The sequence below is a fragment of the Leucopleurus acutus genome (genome assembly GCF_964270905.1).
Source record: "Leucopleurus acutus genome assembly, chromosome: 17".
NCBI classification, from domain to species: Eukaryota; Metazoa; Chordata; class Mammalia; order Artiodactyla; family Delphinidae; genus Leucopleurus; species Leucopleurus acutus.
Genome location: NC_139159.1, coordinates 694,272 through 713,122, shown reverse-complemented (window position 1 = coordinate 713,122; position 18,851 = coordinate 694,272). Strand labels below are relative to the sequence as shown.

Below are 18,851 nucleotides of genomic sequence, written 5' to 3'. Positions count from 1 at the left end.
GAAGAATTAATATTGATAAAATTTTCACACTACCCAGAGCAATCTTCAGATTGAGTGCAATCCCTATCAAAATTCCAATGGCTTTTTTCACAGAAATAGGGCAAACAGTCCTAAAATTTGTATGGAACCACAAAGACCCTGAAAAGTCAAAGCAATCCTGAAAAAGAACAAGGCTGGAAGCATCACGCTTCCTGATTTCCAACTACTATACAAAGTTATAGTAATCAAAACAACATGGTGTTGGCAGAAATACAGTCACATAGATCATTGGAACAGAACAGAATGCCCAGAAATAAATCCACACACTTATGGTCAATTAATTTTATGACAGAGGAGCCAGGAATACACAGTGGAGAAAGACAGCCTCTTCAATAAATGGTGTTGCGAGAACTGGACCCCTGTCTTACACCATTCACAAAAGCTAACTCAAAATGGAATAAAGATTTGAACGTAAGACCTGAAACCATAAAACTCCTAGAAGAAAACATAGGTGGTAAGCTCCCTGACATAGGTCTGGTAAGCTTCCTGACATAGGTCTTAGGGATGATTTTTTGAATCTGACACCAAAAGCAAAAATAAACAAGTGGGATTACATCCAACTAAAAACTTCTGCACAGCAAACGGTCAACAAAATGGAAAGGCAAGCTACTAAATGGGAGAATATAGTTGCAAATCATATATCTAATAAAGGGTTAATATCCAAAATATATAGAGAGCTCAATGGCAAAAATCTGATTAGAAAAATGAGCAGAATATCCTACAAGACATTTTCCCAAAAAAGACATAGAAATGGCCAACAGGTACGTGAAAAGATGCTTAACATCACTAATCATCAGGGAAATGCAGATCAAAACCACAATGAGGTATCACCTCACACTGGTCAGAATGGCCGTCATCAAAAAGTCTACAAATATCAAATGCTAGTGAGGGTGTGGAGAAAAGGGAACCCTCGTGCACTGTTGACGGGAATGTAAATTCGTGTAGCCACTGTGGAAAATAGTGTGGAGGTTCCTCAAAAAATTAAAAATAGAACTACCATACAATCCAGCAATTCCACCCCTGGGTATTTATCCGAAGAAAATGAAAACACTAATTTGAGGAAATTTATGCACCCCCATGTTCATTGCAGCATTATTTGTAATAGCCATGACATGGAAGCAACCTAAGTGCCTATTGAGAGATGAATGGATATAGAATATCTAACACACACACACACACACACACACACACACACACACACACACACACACACACACAGGAATATTACTCAGCCATAAAAAAGAAGAAAATCTTGCCATTTGTGACAACATGGATGGACCTAGAGGGCATTATGCTAAGTGAGATAAGTCAGACAGAATAAGACAAATACTGTGTGATCTCACTTATATATGAAATTGTAAACAACAACAGCAAACAAACAAGCTCATAGATACAGAGAACAGATTGGTGGTTGCTAAAGCCAGCGCTGGGGGCTCAGAGAAGTGGGTGAAGGGGATCAAAAGCTGCAAATTTTAAGTTATAAAAGAAGTAAGTCCTGGTGGAGTAATGCACAGCATGATGACTACAGTTAATACCACTGTATCCTATATATGGAAGTTGCTGAGAGAGAAGATACTAAAAGTTCTTATCACAAGGTACAACATGTTGTAAGTAGGTGTGGTGACTGATGTTGACTAGGCTTGCAGTGATGGTTTTGTAACATGTACAAATAGCGAACTGCTACGTTGTGCACCTGAAACTGATGCAACGTATGTCAGTTATGCCTCAATTTGAAAGCCCTAAAATGTGTAAAGTTTGTATAATAATAATAGCAACAGAAGTTCCCGCATATTGACCACCTAGCTTTAGAAGTGGAGCGTTATCAGTATTTTAGATCCGCCCTGCCCTAAGTTAATCCTTCTCCTGACTTGGATGTCACTTGTTCCCTTGCTTCGCTGTTTTGCTTCATTCTCTGTATATTGGTATGTACCCTAATCGGTGTGCTCTTGGTTTCGGAAAGCAGCTGTTAGGCATAGACATGGCCAGGGAAGTTTGGGTCAGTGTTTTCACTGTCAGGTAAAGGATCCTGGGAAACTGCTGAACAGAGACTGGCTTCAGCTTCTCAGAGGACAGGAGCCTGGTCCAAGGAATTAGGTTGACAAAGTCCATCGTTAGTCCTGGGAAGCCGAGCTCTCTAGAAATGTGTGAAGTGGACCCACAACTGACATTGGGGAGAAGTACCGTCCAAGAATGTGGACTGCCCTTTAGTTTCTGCTTCTGAGACCCCAGTGGCCTGACTTGGGTGTCAGGAGCAGGTCAGAGCAGAATTCTCTCGTGGGGTCAGTGAGCGCAGTCGACAGTCCAGGCTGAACCTGGGCTGGAGGGCAGCGTCACGCAGGGGGTCGTTGGGCCTGGCTCCTTTGGGTCTGTCGGGGTGGAGAGCTCCTCTCCGCCCCACTCGCCCACCCTGTCTGACCCGACTGTGCGCCCGCGCGCTCCCCCCTCCGTCCTGTTGGGCCTTGTTCCTTTCCCCTGTTGCCGTCTTTCTCAGACGCTCGGATTTGCTGGACTACATTCCGGGTGGCTTTGAGAAATGATGCCCGAGGGAACCGTGTTCGAGGGATTGTGTGTTGAGTGATGTAAGTACAAGTTAGGGTGCTTCCATCCTGCAAGCTCGTGAACTGTTTTGGAGAGCTTTCCTTGGGGATCGTGGATTTGGAGTATCATTTGGTCATGTCATTTCCTCCTTGCTACTTCAAATGGTTTTGGCATCTAAGATACAAGCTACTGTAGCCAGCCTGGGACTCTGACTCTGACCCCAACCCCCCCTTCTATGGTCTGGCCGCACGTCACTCTTCCAGGTGAGCCTTGGCCCCTCGCTCCGACTCCTGTGCTGCATCCGCCTTCGTGGCCCACAGCGCGATGCCCTTTAGTGTCAGTGTCACATCTGGGTGTGTGGTGGGGTGTCGTGGCGGGCACTTGGAGCTTGTGGGTCCCCTTCTAGGATTCAAATTTAAAAAATTAGGGTGATAGTCCTCCCAAACCAAACAGCGGTGTGCGGTCCTGTTCTCAGTCCCCCCCACCCTCCAGCGCCTGCTGGTTCCTCACTCTGGTCCTGTTTCAGGAAATCACCACCTCAGAGGTGGAGCAGTGACCCTGCACTTGGTCACACAGCTAGAGCGCCCATGAGCCTTAGTGCCCCTGCCTGGCGTTGTGTGCTTAATCATTCACTGTCCTGTGTCACTGAGGAACAGATTTTCCAGGGAGAGGCTGGCCTGTGCCTGTGACCTACCCATGAGTGTGACGTCAGTGGTTGGTCCACAGATATTGTGGTCCAGGTAGTTGTTCACATGTGGCGGATATGCTTGTAAAAGGCCCAGAGATGACTGTTGATGTTAACTTACTTTTGGATAGGTAGAGAACTTTTTTTTTTTAATTTATTTATTTTTGCTGTGTTGGGTTTCAGTTTCTGTGCGAGGGCTCTCTCTAGTTGTGGCAAGCGGGGGCCACTCTTCATTGCAGCGCGCGGGCCTCTCACTACTGCGGCCTCTCCCGTTGCGCAGCACAGGCTTTAGATGCACAGGCTCAGTAGTTGTGGCTCACGGGCCTAGTTGCTCCGCAGCACGTGGGATCCTCCCAGACCAGGGCCCGAACCCGCGTCCCCTGCATTAGCAGGCAGACCCTCAACCACTGTGCCACCAGGGAAGCCCCGGTAGAGAACTTTTAAAATTCTGTTATTTAAAAAAATGTGGACGTAGTACCAGGTCTTCTTTTCTGCTACATGTAATTTTGATGAGGTGTGTGGAGTGTGGTCAGAACGGTGGCTTTAGGTTCTAGGTTATGTGCTGTGAGCAGGTCCACAGGTGAGGAGGGTGCTTGTAACAGTAAAAAAGCCCGAGCCTCTTGGTCTGTTTTTGACCAGGTTTTCTTCTTTCAGAAGTGTTGTAGGTTTTATGTTTTAAAAGATTTGCGGCATTTTTAAAGACAAATTTCATTAAGGTATGTATTCTTTAATAACATAACTTTTTCCCTTCATTGTTTCTGTTTTATTGTCTTCTCAGATAAGGCTCAATATTCTTTATTTTTCAGGGAGGAAGAGTCTCTGGTAGAACAGTTTGTGTTTGAAGCCTTGGTTACATACATGGAAAGCCTGGCCTTAGCACATGCGGATGAGAGGTCCCTGGGTAGGTCCCATTCGGGCTCTCTGTGTGTGCGCAGCGAGCCTGTCCATGCGGGGGCCTGGGTCACCCCCTCGTAAGGTGCTGTCTTCTCCTCACATCCCCATTTAGGGTGATAAGTGAAGGGGAGGTGGGGCCCTCTGCTGCCTCAAACCCGCTTGTTACAAGAGGCTTTAGTGCCTCCTCTACGACTCGCCGTGTCCCCTGGCATCCACTCAGCTTGACCCCTGGTTGGTCAGGGATCCTGGCCAGGGCAGGTGGGGCAGCCCTGCTGTGAAGCTCCAGTGAAAGGGCACAGCTGACACGAGCTAAAGAAAGCTGGCCCTTGTCTCTGAATTCACTAATGACACCTAGAAGGTAGAAAGTAGGTTTCCTTACAGAATTGTAATAAGGCTATTTTGACAGTAACTAAGACGTCATTTTAAAATACTAAGTCAGAAATATGCTGAAGTGGCAAAGAGAGTAATAAATGATCGTTTTTGCAGTTAACTTCTGTCCAGAAGCTGTCGGGACTACCCAGGAGTTCTGGGGCTGGAAAACTTCCTGGCATCTCCCCGCTTAGTCTGCAGGGCGTCTGGCCCGGGGCGTGTGGACCCTGATGTGGCTCTCGCAGTGGGTGCCGTGGAGACCCCCTCTCACTTGCCAAATGGTGGTGTCTCTCATTTTTTGACAGATTGAAGCTCTGTTGTCCTCCATGGTGATAGCCCTACTCATGAGCAAAAACACTTAAAATTCAGTCCTGCCATCAGCTGTCATTAGCTTAAAATTGCCTTATCTTGACATCATATATAGGGGCATTTTCTCAACAAGTGAAATTTTACTCTTTTAAAATCACTGCCATAGTTAAAAGGCGTAGATGAAATTTTACTCTTTAAAAAATCACTGCCATAGTTAAAAAGTGTAGAAAGAAAACTTCCTTGGTAACAGAGGTCAAAATAGGCTGTGTGAGGCCCCTTTCCTGAATAACCCTAGACGCCTGTAGATGGTTTTACTATTTTATTTCTCTTCTTCTCCTGCAGTGGCTGTATTATTAACTGTAATATAGTTTAACCTACATGAGAAAAGTGCGGGTCAAGGAACTGACCCCCTGAAATAATAGCCTTCAGTGGGGTGCACGGGCTCTGGCCTGCTTTGTGGGTTTTGTAACACCTGCAGAGCCCTTCCATCTCAGACCTGTACGCAAGGCTGTGCCTTGCTGTCCTGCGATCTTAAACATGGGTTTTGTATTTGGATGTGCAGTGTTGTATTTTGAGGGATGAAAAACACTCTTTTGTAAAATCACCTTTTTAATTACAAAACTAGGCCAATAAGCCTGTAGTACTACTTTGTTAATGATGATCAGCTGTAGATCTCCTTCAGCAATCTCTGTTTGTGTTGAGAGCAGGTACAGTTCAGCAATGCTGCGATGCTATCGATCACCTGGGGCGCATCGTCGAGAAGAAGCACGTTTCTTTAAACAAAGCAAAAAAGCGACGCTGTCCCCGGTAGGTGATGTTGCTTCCTTTTTCTTTTTCTTTCCCCAGAACATAAAACTAATTCTCAGTTAACACAGGAGAATCTAGGAGGAATTCGTGGAAGTATAAAGAGTCAATTTTCCAAAGTAACTTAAAAGTTTTATGTTTGCAAGTGCTTTGTTTAAGGTGTCATCTTGGTTGGGATAGTGGGTACAACTTGAAAATCAGTTTTGTAACTGAGACATTTGTCTGCACTAATCTTGAATACGAATTTGGTGTGGAATGATTTGCTTGGAATCTGCATGAGCTGTTTGTTATGGAGTAGATTTGAAATGTAAGAACTAAAATATTGAAATAGTAGGATTTTGACAGAATGAGGTTGCAGATTATGAAATAAAGCCACTCAAAACCAAGGCTGGCTTATTGCCCAGTGGTTTCCAGGCTTTGCTCCCATTTCCATCCCGGCAAGGTCTCTTTCTCAGACGGGGTGCGGGTGTGCCATGCCTCTTCCCCCAGGTCTGTGCAGGGGTCTGGGGGCTCTGGTGTCTGCTGGCGCCCACCACTCTGCAGAAGCATAGCCTGTAGACTGGACATTAATACTCCCTCTGTGGTTTTAAAATTGATTCTTCCAGATTCTGCCGCGAGTGTGACATCTCTCCAGGTCATTCATGCTCACACTTGAGCAGTAGAATTACCTTGGGGTCTGGTTACATACAGTACAGGTCGCTGGGCCTTGCTCTGGAATTGGCTTCAGTAGGTTTAGGGTGGGGCTGAGAATTTGCCTTTCTGCCAAGCTAATACTGATGTAGCTGGTCCAGGGACCACAGTTTGAGAAGCACTACTTCAGAACCTAACCCCCCTTTCAGTTTACAGTGCATTGAAAAGGGAACTTGCAAAGACTTGGTGCTGATCTTTTAAGAAATGCTTTTTAATTTTCCCTCAATTAAAAAAATAAAAGGTAAGCAGCATTTAGGACCTATTTCACCTGTGACGTTTTGATTGTATTCTAATGATAATACACTAAAAATAAATTGAATGCCTTTAAATATGGTTTCTACATGTATCAGGGTAGCAAAATTGAATGTATGGTTTTTAGACTCTGGGGCCAGCTAAATGCTGAATGTTGGAGTGTGAATATTAAATACAGTGTATTCTCCATGCAGAGGCTTTCCACCTACGGCACCCTTGTGTTTATCAGACGTGGTCCAGTGGCTTTTCTCCAATTGTGGGAGGCCCCAGACAGAATGTCGACACAAGTCCATAGAACTCTTTTACAAGTTTGTTCCTTTGTTGCCAGGTATGATGGTCTTTATGCCCTATAAATGACTTCTGCTAGTAGTTTAGAGATGCACTTATATAAAACATGATATTTCCATTATTTAGATAAATGTAATATGTTCTAATAAATATAAAAAATAAGTATGTTCTAATACATACAAAGAATAAGTACAAAAAATAATCATTACAGATCATTTGTAAGACAGGTGATAAATTATGGCTGTACATTTCTCAAAGATTTATAGAAGGAAAGAAAAAATGCTGTTTTGATGTTAGACAATACAGAAGAGGTGAACTTAGAATTTCCTAGTACCTTTTATTCCGCATCTTTGCTTTTCTGTCCCACTTCAAAGAAAGAAGGAAGGATTGGATGACCATAGTAGTTAACACGATATTCAGTTAAGGTTTAGAAATCTTATTAATAGTTAATGAAGCGGGACTTCCCTGGTGGTGCAGTGGTGAAGAATCTGCCTGCCAGTGCAGGGGACACGGGTTCGAGCCCTGGTCCGGGAAGATCCCGCATGCCGCGGAGCAACTAAGCCCGTGCGCCACAACTACTGAGCCTGTGCTCTAGAGCTCGCGAGTCACAACTGCTGAGCCCGTGTGCCGCAACTACTGAGCTTGTGCTCTAGAGCCTGCGAGCCACAACTGCTGAGCCTGCATGCTGCAACTACTGAAGCCCTCATGCCTAGAGCCCGTGCTCCTCAACAAGAGAAGCCACCGCAATGAGAAGCCCACGCACTGCAAGGAAGAGTAGCCCCTGCTCGCCACAACTAGAGCAGGCCACGTGCAGCAGCAGACTCAATGCAGCCAAGTATAAATTAAAAAAAAACAGTTATATATATTAAAAAAATAGTTAATGAAGTAATGCAGTTGTTTTTTTTGGCCTGTAATTAATAAGGAATTGCCAGACTCCTAAGTCTGAATGATCTCAGATCATTTGGTATTAAAGGAAAGCAATGGACCTATGCTTTTCAGTCGTTACTGTACTAAACCATTAAACTACTTAAGAGACTTGAAACAATTTCTAAATTTCTCAGGAATAAATGTATTGGTAGCTCAGGTGTGGGGTTCAGTAGCTCAGGCGTGGGGAAGCTGTGCCCCAGGACAGACTCCGGCCCTGGCTCCCCTTCATATGCACCGGGCACTAGTCCAGAACCAGGGCATGTGCATCTGGGTGAGGAGGTGCCCGCACACAGCGGACCGTGAGCTGGTTCTCTTGAGCAAGGGGCTTGGAGGGCCTCTGCGGGGCTGCTTCAGGGGCAGCAGGTGGAAATGACTGCATGTCATTCTGAGACTTAGAAGGGTGCTGCATGTGTTAAGCTCGAACATGATGTATACTGTAGAATGCGTTACGTTAAATACTATATATTCTGCATACCGTATGTTGTGATTGTATTCATACTATGCGTTACGTATACCATATAAATACAGAGGATGTAATTATCTACTAGACTATAATTTTATGTATATAGTAGAAATGTATATTTGTGTTTTTTAATTTAGAGAATTGTTTTAAAAACATTATTAGTATTTTATATACGCTTACTGCTTTTAGTTAACAAGTTTGCTTTACATGTTGTCATTCTCACAACGAAGTCAGTAAAGAGTGGATGGGATGGAGGGCGGGGCATCTTCTCCTTACTTTTAGAGGAAACTAAGGCCCAGACTGCGGAGGTAGCACTGCTGGCTGCAGGCCCCGCGGTTCCAGCGGCGTCTGATCGCAGACGTTTCCGCTGCTCTTCTTCGTAGCTGCCTGCTACATACTTTCAGGGAAGTAATAGCGCTCTGCCTCTCAGAGTGGTCTTTGTTAGTAAGCACAGGATGCTGAGTACTGGTGAACCTTGCCCTGCTACCACCGTGACTCACCTCTTCTGTGTCTTCCAGTGGGGTGTCTGCCCTCTTCTTTGTCTTTGCCCCTGTGATTTTCAAGGTCCCGTGTCCTGCAGTAGTACCGTGTGCGTGGTCGGGCCGGGTATGTGGACACCCAGACCCATGGGACGTAATGACAGGTGCAGGTGTGTCCCCGCTGCGTGTCGGGGCCTTCCGATGCCGACACCGGGGAGTGGGGGTGGGTTGGGTGGAGAGGCAGAGAGACAGAGACCACCTCACAGTGGGGAGGGCCCCCCCCATCCTCGACTTGTCTTGCTTCCCTCTAGACCTGTCTTCCCAGGTCCTTCCTTTCTGCACGTCCTCTTCTGCCGCTCTTAGCTAGCACTCGACGTAGAATTTAAATATAGTAGTATTCTTCACGCATGGTTACAGTTTTATTCATTTCTTCTTAGTGAAAATAATGGAAAGTTTAATATTTCTTCCTAAAACAACCCCTGAAAACATGGTACTAGTCTTTTACTTATATAGCTTGTGAGAGGTATTTTTGACACAGTAAAAAAAAATTTCTTCTTTTTTTAAAAAATAAATTTATTTATTTATTTATTTTTGGCTACATTGGATCTTCGTTGCTGCGCGCAGGCTTTCTCTAGTTGTGGAGAGTGGGGGCTGCTCTTCGTTGTGGTGCGCGGGCTTCTCATTGCGGTGGCTTCTCCTGTTGTGGAGCACGGGCTCTAGGCATGCGGGCTCAGTAGTTGTGGCTCACGGGCTCTAGAGCACAGGCTCAGTAGTTGTGGTGCACGGGCTCCAGAATGCAGGCTCAGTAGTTGTGGCTCATGGGCTTAGTTGCTCTGTGGCATGTGGGATCTTCCCAGACCAGGGCTCGAACGCGCGTCCCCTGCATCGGCAGGTGGATTCTTAACCACTGCACCACCAGGGAAGCCCCCAGTTCTTCTTTTGCATCAGAATTACATTACTGTTTTGGATTCTTCTGTAACTTCATTAGGGTCAGGATGACTTGACCTTTTCACAGCCACTGATTTCAGAGCATACAAAATACACTTTAATGTTTTTTTCTTTAATTTAGAAAATGATTAATACCTAAAAGAAAAATATCTTTTCAAAAGCAGATCATTTGACTCTTTTATTTAATAAGCACGGCACTTACCACGTGGTAGATGCTATTCTAAGCGCTTTTTCAGATATTAACTGCTTCAGTTCACTTCACCTTGGTGACAACCTCAGAGGTAGATGCTGTGTGCGTCTCACCGTGGACGAGGAAGCAGCCTGGCGAGGCCTGGTCCCCGCGGCCGCCAGCGGCACAGGCAGAGGGGCTGGAGTGTCTGACTGCTCTGTGTTTATTCCGTAAAAAAAGCAATAATGACTTTCAAGAAAAAAGGCAAGAGAAAGAGTATGAAGTTTATAGGTATTGAGATGGTATCCGACTATGTTAATAATGTTTAAAGAAACTGAAGAGAATGGCTTTTGGTGGAAATACTTTCTTGACAGTAAGTACAGTGAGCAAGTTGTGAGCGCTGTGGTTAAAACAAGGCTAGCCTGGGTCATTTTGGAATTTCAGTGCACTGGTAGGTCGCTTATGTGGGACACTTGTGGAAAACTAGTTGAAATATTGTGATATTGCCTGTCTTGTTCTGGTCTGATTACATTTTTAACATACCACACTTTTAATTTTTGTTTCTTATTATTGGGAGATGCTGTTTTTAATTAGGTACAGTGATTAGATCAAGTGATTTTAACTACATGAAAGTGATTTATATGTGTGTTTTACTCTTATTTCTCTTTTAAGGCAACAAATCCCCTTCCCTGTGGCTGAGAGACCTGATCCAGAAGGAAGGCATTTCCTTCCTCATAAGCGCATTTGAGGGCGGAGGAGCCTGCGATCCGCCAGCCGGCATCCTCACCCAGCCCACCCTCCGCCAGCTGCGCGGGCCGTTCAGCCTGCGTGCCACGCTGCAGTGGATGGACGCGCTGCTGGCTGCGCTGGAGTGCTACAACACCTTCCTGGGCGCAGGGACCCTTGGTGCCGCCCAGCTCCTGGGTGGGTAGAGCCTCCCTGGGTCAGCACCGTCCGGCTCTGCCTGGAACCATGCCGGGGCCAAGATGGGTGGGGTTTTGGTTGGACAGGATCACAGGGTGTCATTTCTTCAGCACTGCCTGCGTCTCCGAGCTCACAGTGAGGGTGGGGGGCTCCCCGCCCGGAGTCTGTGCTGCTTTCTTGCCCTGTGCACAGGTTCTCAGTGACCCTTGTGCAAAGTAACCTTCTGAGGTTTTCCTGAGGCCCTCTGATCTTGTGCCATGTCTCTGTGGAGCAGGTCTTTAGTTTTCTCGCATCTTTCTGTCCCTGGAGCTTCTCTGTTGTAGTGCAGTAGTGACGGCGTTGTTTGCAAAGGACGTCAGGCGGGTGGGATGTGAGTGCTGGGCAGGCTCTGTCCCCCTGGGGACCCTGGTGGCCCACGAGGGCAGGCGCTGGCTCTGGGAATGGTGTCCCCTGGGAAGCAGCACCTGGAGCCGGCTGTCGCCTGGCAGGTGTGCTCTCTGCTTCAGGGTTCTCGGAGCAGCTGGCCGTTCTCCTGCCGCCCTGTACCGTGGGCAGAGCCTCAGACTTGCCCTCAGAATGGGCTGTGCTCTTTGCATGACTGTTTGGGGGGTGTCTCCGTTCCAGCCGGGGCGGTGTCTGAGCAGAGGGCCTGCTTTTCTCTCCGCAGGCCTGTCAGAGGTGACGGGGTTGGGAGGAGTCAGACGGCCCCTGGCCTGTTGGGTTCAGGGTCTCTGGTGTTTGAGAATGCAGTTCTGAACACATTTTCTCCCAGTTTTTTGAATACATAATGACCTGTCAGTTGACAGTTTGATCGCCTTCCTTAAATCTAAGGAGAACAAAGACCTGGAAGCCGTCACCCTAGAGGACCTAACCAGCTGCCACCTTTGTTCACTCCCCTGGCTTGTGCACCATTGTTGTCACGTGTCCCCTGCCTTTACCCCAGAACGGTGAGCTGTGCTCGGATTGCGGAGTGGAGAACAGCATGTCCGTCCTTCCTGTGGCGGAGCGTGTCTCACACTCGCGAGTTTTGGGAGAAACCCGCTGGGGAGTTGATCTGAAATTGATCCCATAGGACGCCAGTCGCAGCCTCCTGCGTAAAGGCCACTGCCGTGGCGTGTCTCTCTGTTGCCCTCTGAAGGACATTTAGGCTGCTCCTATTTTTTTATTATTAAGAACAATGCTAAAATTAACATCTTCAAAGCGCATCTTTGCAATTCTGCCATTAATTCCCGAGGATACAATCTCAGTGCTGGATCAAAGCATATGAGCTTTTAAGCCTTTGATAGAAATTGGTGTGCACGTGTTTTTAAGCTTTTAGTACGATTTGGCAAATAGCCCTTCAGAAAGATCATGTTAATTTATGGTCCCATGGTAGTGTTTGAGAGCCAAGACCTAACCTTCCGTAGGTGTGTTCTTACTGTACGAGTCTGCAGTTGAGTTCTGTTCAGGTGGTGTTTTGAAATGAGAAGAAATAAGTGCTGTTTTATTCAGCTTTTATTAAAACTTCTAAAATTTTGACTGAAAGTATATCACACCTATACTTAAAGACGGAACTTTACGTTAATCTTAGTGGGTTTAGAAGGAAGTGTATGTTAACATTTTAATACAATTTTTTCTAGGTGCTGAAACACAGTCTTCACTTTGGAAAGCAGTGGCTTTCTTCTTAGAAAGCATTGCTCTGCATGATATCACGGCGGCAGAAAAGTGCTTTGGTGCCGGGGCCGCAGGTGACAGACCCAGCCCACAGGAGGCAGAAAGATACAATTACAGCAAATGCACGGTGGTGGTCCGGGTCCTGGAGTTCTCCACAACGCTGCTTGGCACCTCCCCAGACAGCTGGAAGGTAGGCCTGCCCGCTGCCCTGATCAAGGGGCCTGTGCTTGGCTACCCACTGGTGGTTCTGGCCTTCTTAGAACTTTCCCTTGCTATAGGAGTTGTCTCTTCTTGAAAATAATGATAAAACTCTGCATGTGCTTCAGATTCTCACTGTGCACATAAGACACAGTTTTCCTAGATGTTTATTGGCTACTGTGTGTTATGCTGTGATCAAGCATCTGCCTGACGAAATGCGCATCAGCCAGCATTTGTAAATGTGTCTGTGAGGCTGAGACCCGCATCCCGTCAGTGCCCCCTCAGCGCCTACTATGCGCCAGGCCCTGCCTCTGCCGGGGCTGGAAGCCCACGGTGCCACCCTGTGAAGGTTTCTCTGGGGCACCTCCGGGCCCTCCTGTCCATGTGTGGTCCACGGTTGCTCTTCCGCTGTGACGGCAGTCAGGTCCACGCGGCGGAGACCTAGGGACCGCAGAGCCTGAACTGTGTGCTGTCTGAGCCCCACCCCATCCTTCCCGCTTGTTGGGCCGTCCACTGCGGTGAAAGTCCCGACGCTGACCGATGGGTGTGTCTGTACAGCTCCTTGGGAAGGATTCGTGCAGCGCAGACCTTACGAAGCTCCTGGTGAGAACACTGTGTGCGCCCTCGAGCGTGGGCTTCAACGTCGGGGACTTCCCGGTGATGGACCACCTCCCCAGTGTGTGCGTGGGCCTTCTGAAGGCCCTGAAGACGTCCCCGCACTGCGCTGCGCTGGAGGCATGCCTCAGGGAGGAGGTCACGACACGGAGGTGGGGCTTCCAGGGCAGCCTCGGGGCGGGGTGGGGGTGAGGGCGGGGCACAGAGGCCCCTCCATGGCTTAGCCCTTAGGGCAGCAGACGGCCTGCGGGTGGCACCGAGTGGTCCCTGCGGCATTGGCACGCACCCTAGTTTGCTTAACCTGGGTTTGCTGTCCAGGACCTTGCGGTGGACTGGGGCACCGGGAAGCTAGTAAATACATTGCAGCAGGACGCACACAGTCTTCAGTGTCCTGTAACGTCATGAGACCGGCACTCACCTGGTTTCCTTTTGTTTTCCCTGCACGGCCAGCATTGAGGAGCTCTGCACTGTTGACCTTTATGGCCTGGACGCTCATGCTAGTCGGGCCGAGCTGGCGTCTGTCGTGTCGGCCTGTAAGCAGCTTCACAGGGCTGGCTTTCTGCATGTCATAGCGCCATCGCAGGTAACTGTGCCAGTTTGTTTTACATTTCTCTTAGCTCATTATGCCAGTTTGTCGATTTATTTATAGCCTTTTTAAAATATCCGTTAATGTACAGAGCATGCCGAGATAGAAATTAGAGAAATACTTGCTCCACACATGGCAGTGTTGCCTAGAGTGTAGATATGACGGTAAGTGTAAAAGTTTATTAATGTAAAATGAAAATAAAGGCCACTTGAATATTTCCAGCACCTTCTGAAGACCTTTAGGCACTAGCTGCTCTTGTGCCTATGTGGCCAGGAGTCAGAGGTGCGTGAAAGTGTCCCTGACAGTTGGAAGGCAGTGGTCAGTGTTGGTGAGCGTGGATTTGTATTAATGAAAGGTGTGAGATTGTGTTTTTCTGTGTCATACCTCACTGTTGGGTATTTCAGTGTTGCTTTATTCTAGTCTGCAGATCAGCCGCATTCTCTCGGCACAAAGCTTCTCTCCCTGGTTTATAAAAGCATCGCACCTGGAGTCGAAGGGCAGTGCCTGCCCTCACTGGACCCCAGCTGCAAGCGGCTCGCCAATGGACTTCTGGAGTTGGCCTTTGCTTGTGGAGGACAGGTAGGAAAAACAGCTGTGTGCACGTGTGCGGTCCCAGTGATGTTAGGCATCACTCACATGCAGCGTCTCTGCAAACGGGAATTTAGCTGGGTAACTTCCTAGCTGCAAAAGGACTTTAACTGATTTACCAGAGATGACTTTCTAAAGTTTGTTTTTATTTTTAATATGAAAGGAGTAGAATGACCTTCTTAAGCTGAAGTTTTGTTTATCCCAGTTTATTTCCAAAAGGCCTTCAGGCAGAGAGCAATTTGTGACTGCAAAGCCGACCTGTGTTGACACAGTGGCCTCTGCTTCCTCCATCCTGGGCAACTCTTCAGAGGCTGATGTGGGAGAGGCCCTGGAGGAGCATTCCAGACACCCCACAAAGTGCTCAGGGCCTTCTGAGCTGTGCAGGGCTGGCCTCACAGTCTCTCTAGCTGTGGTTCCGCAGTGCACCCACCTCCCCTTCTCGTGCCCCTTTGTCCACTGAGTGCAAACAGTCCTCAGCCTTCCTAGACTCTCCCCTCAAAGCCACAGCCACGAGATTCTGTGGAGCACTGGGAGACACGTGGGTCAGGGAGAGAGTTCTCGCCCAAAGTAAGACCTGGAAAGTGGAGCCATGTTGAATGCCTACAGTTAGACCAGCCCAGGCCTCCCAGGACCAGGCCCCTGCTGACTCTGTCCTCTGCTGTCGGAGCTCACAGCCGCCCCGGGGAGTCGTGTGCCACAGCCCTTCTCTTTCCTCTTTGCAGTGTGAGCACCTGGTGGGTCTTCTCCTGGACACGGCGGTGGTGTCCATGCCATCCTCAGGAGGGTCCCAGAGGAACATCATCAGCTTCTCTCACGGACAGTATTTCTACAGCTTGTTCTCAGAAACAATCAACACTGAACTGTTGAAAAATCTAGATGTTGCTGTATTGGAGCTCATGAAATCGTCTGTGGATAATCCCAAAATGGTAATGGATTTTTCCTTTTAATACAGTATATTTTCTTTAGTAATGCTTATAAAAGGGTTGCTGTATGCCTGAAATAATACCTCAGTAAAACAAAGTGAGGGACTTCCCTGCTGGTCCAGTGGTTAAGACTTCGCATTCAAATGCAGGGGGGTACGGGTTCCATCCCTGGAAAGGCCGGCCTGCCTTTTCATTCCCACCGGCCGCGGCTGGTCCTGATGTGCCGCAGTCCTCCCTGTTCGTGGCTTCCATGGTCTCGAGGCTGAGTCCTCATTTCCCACGTGTTCCTGCTGTAGTCCCTTTGCCCCCTCAGATTGAACCTGTGCAGATCAATATATTTTTTTAATAAGTTTATTTATTTATTTATGGCTGTGTTGGGTCTTCATTGCTGTGTGCGGGCTTTCTCTAGTTGTGGTGAGCGGGGGCTACTCTTTGTAGCGGTGCGCGGGCTTCTCATTGCGGTGGCCTCTCTTGTTGCAGAGCACGGGCTCTAGGCCCGCGGGCTTCAGTAGTTGTGGTGCGTGGGCTCCAGTAGTTGTGGCGCGCAGGCTCTAGAGCACAGGCTGAGTAGTTGTGGCGCGTGGGCTTAGTTGTTCCGCGGTGTGTGGGATCTTCCTGGACTAGGGCTCAAACCTGTGTCCCCTGCATTGGCTGGCGGATTCTTAACCACTGCGCCAAGGAATTCCAGATCAGTATTTAATATATAGTTGATTTGTTTGCTAAACACAAAATTTTGAAGTTTAACTTGATCGGTAGACAATCAAAAATTAACTGTTGGAATGATCATTCTAAGGGAGAGGCATAATTTCCTGCTGAGTTAATAAGCTTTTATTCCAAGCAGTGCTAGTTGTCTCTTGTAGGGGAAGATTTTGTAGATTGCACTAGAAATTTGTATTTTTAGAAGTTTGAAATAAAATTGCAGTAGACCCACAACACTCAGGAAATACAGCATTTCGAGCTTGTAAGCTCTTCAGACTTACGGGGAAGAAACCATACTCATTTATCGCCACCTCCTCCCTAGATCCCTCTACAGTGTGGTTTGTTTTTTTGAAAGCACAGTCTTAAAGGATACAGAAAAGGAGAAAAGACAAGAGTGACAACATTTTGGAAGCTAGAAAGCAAAAGGACAAGCAGTAACAGACTTCAGAGTCCGAGAAGGCTGCAGTGAGGCCTTGGTGTGCAGGCGGCCTGGAGCAGTGGGGGAATCGGGTGACTGTTAGCCGGCTCCCGTGGGCTCTCCCTGTCCTTGCGGGGTGCAGGAGGCTGGAGGCGCAGACCCTCTTGTCTGGGGGACCCTGGGCATAGTTGAGGGTAAAGATACCTTTTTTCTAAAGAAACATCTTTAGTGAAGATTAGAATCACAGTATATAACCCAGGTATTTCTTTAAGCAACGTAGTGAAGTTTGAAATGCTTTGAACCATAGCAAAAGCACTGTACTACTCCAGTGGTGAGAATCCCACTTTGTACTTTTATCCCCAAGTTTAACGTTAGTTCCTCAATTCTTCTGATCTTGGTTTCACACTGATTTTTTTTGAGCAGCCAGCGTGTTTCTGGTGTATGCCGTAGTTTTGTGTTTTGCCCATTTTTCTCTTGGGTTGTATTTTCTTTCTTTCTTTTTTTTTTGTGGTGCGCGGGCCTCTCACTGCTGTGGCCTCTCCCGTTGCGGAGCACGGGCTCCGGACACGCAGGCTCAGCGGCCATGGCTCACGGGCCCAGCCGCTCCGCGGCATGCGGGATCCTCCCGGACCGGGGCACGAACCCACGTTGCCTGCATTGGCAGGCGGACTCTCAACCACTGCGCCACCAGGGGAGCCCTGTATTTTCTTATTAATTTGTAAAATTTTTGTATACTAAGTGTAGCAGACCTCTGTCTGTCATGTATGCAGAAAGTCCTTTTTCCTACTGACCATTTGTCTTTCTCAGTTGGAGTGTTTATTCCGTACAGAAGTATTTGGTTTTTTATAGTTAAAGAAGATACCAGTCTTCTTTTCAGTTGATCTGTTTTTCATGTCATACTTAGAAAGGCTTTCTCCATCCCAATATTATCCCTAAAATCTATCTGCCCATGTTTTCTTCTGTTACTTTTATAATTTCTTTTTTAAACAAATGGAAGTAATGCAAACAGCACTGTAGAAATATTTTTTCCTAAATAGATATATATTGGACAAACATTCATTCACAAATGGATATTTTCCTCATTAATTCAAGTTTCTAACTTTTTCAGATCCGAATCTCTATACAAATTTAGGTCAGAGGTTGTTTAATTTGTTACTTACCTATCTGTTTTTCAGCCAGTACCACGTTGTTTTAATTTCAGCAATTTTAAAATACACTTTAACATCTGGTAAAGCAGTGTTCCTTCTTAGTATTTTTGTTTTTCAGAATTCTTCAAGCTATACTTACACATTTTCTTTAAAGTGAAATTTAGAATCATTTTGCCAAGTTTCCTACAGCCCTCTCCACAACATATAGGGATTTTGAGTGGTGATACAATGTGTATAGAGCATATTTAAACCAAGGTGACCTCTTTAAAAAAATTAAGCCACGTTTTCTATAGTATGTCTCTCAGTTTATCCAAACATTTATTCATGTTCTCAGATCTTTTTGAGAACTATTATGTATTCATACTATTATGTAGAATATTATAATTGTATATTGATTTTGTATCCTGTATCTTCACTACATTTTTAGATTAGTTTTAACAGTTTTTTGGTAGTCTTGAGGGTTTTCTATATATCCTATCATCTCCAGATAGAGACTGTTCTGCTTTTTCTGAGTGAAAGGATACCTTTTATTTCTTTTTCTTGTCTGACTGCTATGACTAGAACTTCCAATATTATGTTGAAATTGTGTTGAATGAAAGTGGCGAGAGTGGGCATCCTAGTCTTTTTCCTGATCTTAGGGGAAACGCTTACAGCTTTCTACTGTTGAGTATGATGTTAGCTGTGGACTTGTCATATATGGCCTTTATTATGCTGAGGTACATTCCCTCTCTACCTGTTTGTTGAGAGTTTTTATCATGAATGGATGTTGAGTTTTGTCAAATGCTTTTTCTGCATCTGTTGAGATGATCCGATGATTTTTAACCTCTGTTTTGTTACTCTGGTGTATCACCTTGATTGATTTGCAGACACTGGACCATCCTTGCGTACCTGGGGTAAACCCCGCTTGATCACGGTGTGTGGCCCTTCTAATGTGCTGCGGAATTTGCTTTGCTCACACTCTGTTGAGGATATTTGCATCGGTGTTCCTCAGGGATATTTCCCTGTAATTTTCTTTTCTTGAGGTGTCCTCGTCTGGTGTTGGTGTCAGGGTGACGCTGGCCATGTAAAATGAGTTTGAAAGTGCTTCCTCCGTGCCCCTCTCCCCGCCCACTTCTTTGGCAGAATTTGAGAAGGTGTTAGTTCTTCTTTGATTGTTTGGTAGAATTCGCTATTGAAGCCATCTGATTCTGGACTTTCGTTTGTTGGGATGTTTTGATTACTGATTCAGTCTCCTTGCTAGTAATT

At 46.6% G+C, this 18,851-nt stretch overlaps 1 protein-coding gene across 5 annotated transcripts in view; it reads left to right on the top strand.

Moving 5' to 3' along the window:
- The window catches only part of PRKDC (protein kinase, DNA-activated, catalytic subunit), a 159,512-nt gene that overhangs the window by 51,759 nt on the left and 88,902 nt on the right, over window positions 1-18,851 (top strand). For all 5 annotated transcript variants that reach the window (XM_082859125.1, XM_082859124.1, XM_082859126.1 and 2 more), the window contains exons 28-36: window positions 4,069-4,163; window positions 5,542-5,641; window positions 6,775-6,908; window positions 10,527-10,778; window positions 12,398-12,621; window positions 13,188-13,396; window positions 13,695-13,827; window positions 14,251-14,409; window positions 15,141-15,344. In XM_082859125.1, coding sequence (XP_082715251.1) covers window positions 4,069-4,163; window positions 5,542-5,641; window positions 6,775-6,908; window positions 10,527-10,778; window positions 12,398-12,621; window positions 13,188-13,396; window positions 13,695-13,827; window positions 14,251-14,409; window positions 15,141-15,344 — 1,510 coding nt within the window. The remainder of the gene's footprint in view (window positions 1-4,068; window positions 4,164-5,541; window positions 5,642-6,774; window positions 6,909-10,526; window positions 10,779-12,397; window positions 12,622-13,187; window positions 13,397-13,694; window positions 13,828-14,250; window positions 14,410-15,140; window positions 15,345-18,851) is intronic.